Source organism: Poecilia mexicana, unplaced genomic scaffold, assembly GCF_051168715.1.
Source record: "Poecilia mexicana isolate PSO_F unplaced genomic scaffold, ASM5116871v1 scaffold_18, whole genome shotgun sequence".
NCBI lineage: Eukaryota > Metazoa > Chordata > Actinopteri > Cyprinodontiformes > Poeciliidae > Poecilia > Poecilia mexicana.
This window is the reverse complement of record NW_028263387.1, coordinates 26542494-26547057: the sequence shown is the minus strand read 5'-3', so window position 1 is coordinate 26547057 and position 4564 is coordinate 26542494. Positions and strand designations below refer to the sequence as shown.

General features: G+C 42.0%; 1 protein-coding gene across 1 annotated transcript; it reads left to right on the top strand.

Annotated features, from left to right (window-relative positions):
- The first annotated feature begins 274 nt into the window (after positions 1-274).
- On the top strand, positions 275-3458 carry LOC148154376 (uncharacterized). Its single transcript, XM_088016113.1, has 2 exons — positions 275-314; positions 2058-3458. Exon 2 carries the CDS (start codon positions 2070-2072, stop codon positions 2955-2957), a length of 888 nt encoding a protein of 295 aa, XP_087872239.1. The 5' UTR covers positions 275-314; positions 2058-2069; the 3' UTR covers positions 2958-3458.
- The last annotated feature ends 1106 nt before the right edge of the window (positions 3459-4564 follow it).

Here is a 4564-nt window from a genome sequence, read left to right as displayed (position 1 = left end):
TTGACTTGTTGCCATGGCTCTGATGTAACTGCTGTAAACTTTGTTTTGGTTCATCTTTGCTAAAGTCACGTGAACGTTCACATGCTGCTCCATGAGCCTCCATTCGCCTGCTGGGAGTTTTTCCTTTTGCATAAAGTCCTGGTCCAATCATGCAAATCATGTGACCCTGCATCATTTGTAATCCTGTCACATCTACATGATTAATCACCTTCACTGTACAAACAGGGAGCAGTTATATACCTGCACACCTGTCAGCACTGACAGGTGTGCAGATTCCAGAGGCAGAACGAAAACGATTAATCACTTCTCCAAAGGTCAGTTACTCGACTCTTCATGATTTATCAGCATTTTATGGAATTATTTAAATAAAAATAAGTCTAAATGTGGAAAGGTTTGCAGACGTTGTGCTCTGGAAATGGTTTTCTCCTCTGAAATAGTAACATCCATCAACAAAACGATTAACTGGATTAATTGTGATGAATCATTTAATAAATAATTTAATCGTTAATAACTGGAGTGCACAGACTCCAAAAAGTCTGTTTACTGAAAGAACAACAGACTCAGAGCAGAAATTAAGTCAAAACTGTTCAACATTTTACATGTTAAGAAACGTTTGTCTGTAAATATTCTACCCAGAACTCCTCAACTTTCAGCTTCAGCTTCAAATTCTGTAAAATAAAATGTCTTATTAAGAACCTTTGGCTGCCAATTATTAATCAATTAATAATAATTATCAGATCAGTGCTGCTGTATTGACACATTTTGATGATATTAGTATTTTTTAGCTGCAGATTCATCATTAGATACAAATTATTAAGCCTTCACTAGAGGAGTACTGTTAATGCATTTCAGACAATAAAATGCTTCTTATTTTAAAATGAATCAAATTGTTTATTTATTTTAGTCTTTCAATGTATTTATAATTTTGTTTAAAATTAAAAATCAGAGCCAATTTAGTTGATTACCAAAATAATTGTTAGTTGGAGCCATAAACCCAACATGCACTTCTGGTCTGAGTGAGGAAACTGGAGAATTGATCCATCCGCGGGAAAAACATCCAAACTCTGAGCAGAAATGTGTCTCAGCTTCGACTTGAACCCACTGAAGAGAAGCAACAATATCTGTGAATCAAATATTATAGAGAAAAAAATAAAAATCACCAAAACATCACTGACTTGGATCTGATTTCCTACCAAAGAATTTACAATCACTTGTTGTGAAAACTTTTAAAGTGGAGCTGAAGTCAGATTCCCTGTTTGTGTGAACAGAGGCGCCTGCAGGATGTTAAAGCACAAAACTATCCCTGGCCCTGACCCACAGGAGCACAAAACCAGCACAAACCACACAAACAGCTCAGCCAATCAGCTTTTTCATTTTAAACAAATTATATTAAATAATAAAGATGGGAAAGCAAAGCCTGCCTGTGATCCAGGAGGATGGAGATCTGCAGGTTCAGGTGGTGTCAGACGTCCAGAGGAGGAGAAGGTGAAGCAGCAGGAATGTTTGCTGAATTTCTTTTTGGCAAACATGTCGACTAGATTTAACTGTTTAACCCGCAGCCTTAGAGCGACGCTCAGGAAGAGCGCGGCAGATGTCACGGTCGGCTGACTGGGTGACCCGTCAGCTCTTCAGTTTACAAAACCACAAAAAGAACCTCATAAACCGGCAACCCGCCAGAACCACCCATGGTAAAAAGCTCAAATTGGATCCAAACGACAGGAGGGATCAAACTCCGATCATTCAGTTTTAGCTTACAGAAAGAGCACCAAAGAAACTGATCAATAACATGTAAGCTTGGGACGTACATGTGTCCACTCCCATAGATTCACCAGCTCTGGGCTACAGACACGATGTTTTGACACAAAAGACCTTATTTTTCCTCCACAGCGTGATTTCAGGAAGCTCTCAAGCTGCACTCAGTGCGTACGGCTGCAGGAGCTACAACCTTAGTGAATAAATCTGATTCTGATTGTTTAGTAAGAAATGCAAATAGTTTCAACATTTTCACTAAACTGGTTTAGTTTCAGGCTTTCTGACGTTTATTTTCTTCTGCACAGATCATCACCAGGATGTCGGTCAACTCAGCCGTTCCCAACTCCTCCTTCGATTCGGCTGACGTTCGCTGTGCCAACAACACGGTTTCCTCTCTAATCGGCATTTCCTTCATTGCCACCAGATTCCTCCTCTTCGTTCCTCTGTCCATCTTCATCTTCTACTTGGGCTTCCAGAAGTGGCAGCAGCAGAGGAGCTCCATCAGTGCAGCCAGCCACTCCGACATCTTCACCTTCCAGCAGTGTGTCCTGGAGTGGGTTTGGCTTCTGGGGACGTCTCTGCACACTTTGCTAACACACGTCGGCGTTCTCCCCATGACGACTCCGGGGTTTTTCCTGACAACCAGCATTTTCATAGGAGAAACCTCGTTTCACGTCCTGACCTGTCTGGATCGCTACGTGGCTGTGGTGCATCCGGTCGTCTACAGAGACCTACGCAACACGCGCGGCGTCACGTTCAGGAACGCCGCCATCGTCTGCGTCTGGCTGCTGTGCTGCTTAATGACGTATGCCGTGAACTCAGGGCTCAGCTCGGGGATATTTCTGGTCCTGCTGCTGTCCTTTCTCGTCTTGGCCTTGATATTCGTCTCTTTCTGCAGCTTCTGCGTCCTCCTGGCTCTCATCAGCCCGGGGCCGGGGGACGCAGGCGGGGACAAGAAGCATGTGGACCAGACAAAGCAGAGGGCCTGCTTTACTGTCACGGCCATCCTGGGGGTTCTCTGCCTGTGGTTCCTGGGGTTCTTTGTCTTCACCTTTCTGATAGGGTCAGAGGTCATGGCTGGGAGCATCATCTGTGTCCTGGAGATCTCTCTGCTCTGGTTCAGTCTGCCCAGCAGCTTGATTTTACCTCTGCTTTACTTGTACAAGACAGTAAAACTACCGTGTGGAAGCCAGAATAAGGCCTGAGGAAGAGGGACAGAAAATCAGATCAGATTTAACTTTTAACTGAAGTTACTGTCTTTGGACCTAGAGAGGAAGGATCTAGAGTTATAGATCTAGAGTCAACGCACAGCTTCAGTCATTCCAGCTGGAGACTAGAGATGAGGATGACCGCTGACCTGAATCTTCAGAGAAACATAAAGACGGTTCCAAAGTCGGCCTTCCATGACCTGCAGAACGTCTCCAGGATCAGAGGACTCCTGACTCAGCATGTTTTTATCTTCAGTCTCTGCAGCGTCTGAGTTCCTCCAGACTAAACTCCCAGCTGTTTGAAACCGTCTTTAAACCATAAAAATAAAACATTGATCAATATATTTGATGTGTATTTGCTTCATGATTTTGATGATGATTTTTGACTAAATGTAATATCACTGGTTTCATAACTGATGACTGTATGATGAGTTTTACTTTAGGAACTTTGAACTGCTTGTAAATGCACTGTAGAAATAAACTTGACCTTTAACCTCTTGTGAGGATCAAAGCTGTTTTTGTGATGAATTAAATATTTCTGGTTGGTATAATCTTCCTTCTTGTGTCAGCCAACATCTGATGTGAGCCGTTTCCTGGTTTCAGTCAGGACTCAGACGGCAGCACTTCGGATAAGAAGCAGCTGCTGACTGATCCGATCTGCGTTAGAAATCTGACCTGCTGAAATAAAAGTCCAGATCGTTCTGGTCTTACGACCCGTTGAGTCTGTTTGAGCTCTGATCTCTGCTGTTTGGAAATAATTCCTTAATAATTCAGTAACTTTTATTTTCAATGGGGGACAATAAGGGACACACACACACACACACGCACACACACACACACACACGCACACACACACACACACACACATTTATATATATATATTCATACTCTTGGTGTATTTGTATGTTGGGTTAGTCGTTGTTCTGCAGTGTTTGCGCTCGTCTTTCTGCTCATCAATGATCTGTAAAAAACATTTGCCTGCTTAAATTTACCGGAAACATTAGAATAAAAGATTTGCTGCTTCTGTAAAATGCAAAAATCCTCTGAATGTTTTTCCGTCTGTTTGCTGTCAGACGTTTATCTCCTGATGTGAGGCGCATGTCAGCGTCTCTGAGTTTTAAACGACAGGACAGATAAATTTATGACTGAGGTGAGTGTCTGTGGAAATTATTTAGTCCTTCAATGTATTTTATTATCTGGGTAAAAATTCTCCTTCTGCATTTTTCATTTTTTAAAATGTTTGATGTTTCTCCTACTTCTGTCTGGAAGTAGGAGATCCGCTCCAGTTTTTTAGAACCAAACCAGATTTTTTTCCTGAATTTTACTGGTGTATAATATTACACACTGAAAACTGAAGTTATTGATCATATTTTCCTTACCTCTAGTAGAAAGGTGATATTTTTCTGATATTATTGAAAATATGATGAAATTTATCACATTGTTGGAAGCTAACAGATAGTCAGACATCAGCAGGAGTTGAAACTGTAACCGATGTTAGAAGTTTGTCCAGTCAGTGGTTCTGGTTTTGTTTCTAAATGGCGTCACGCTGGTGGAGGCTGCATCCGCTGCTACATGACGGGAAACTCAGGAGTCCTTAGAGCCGC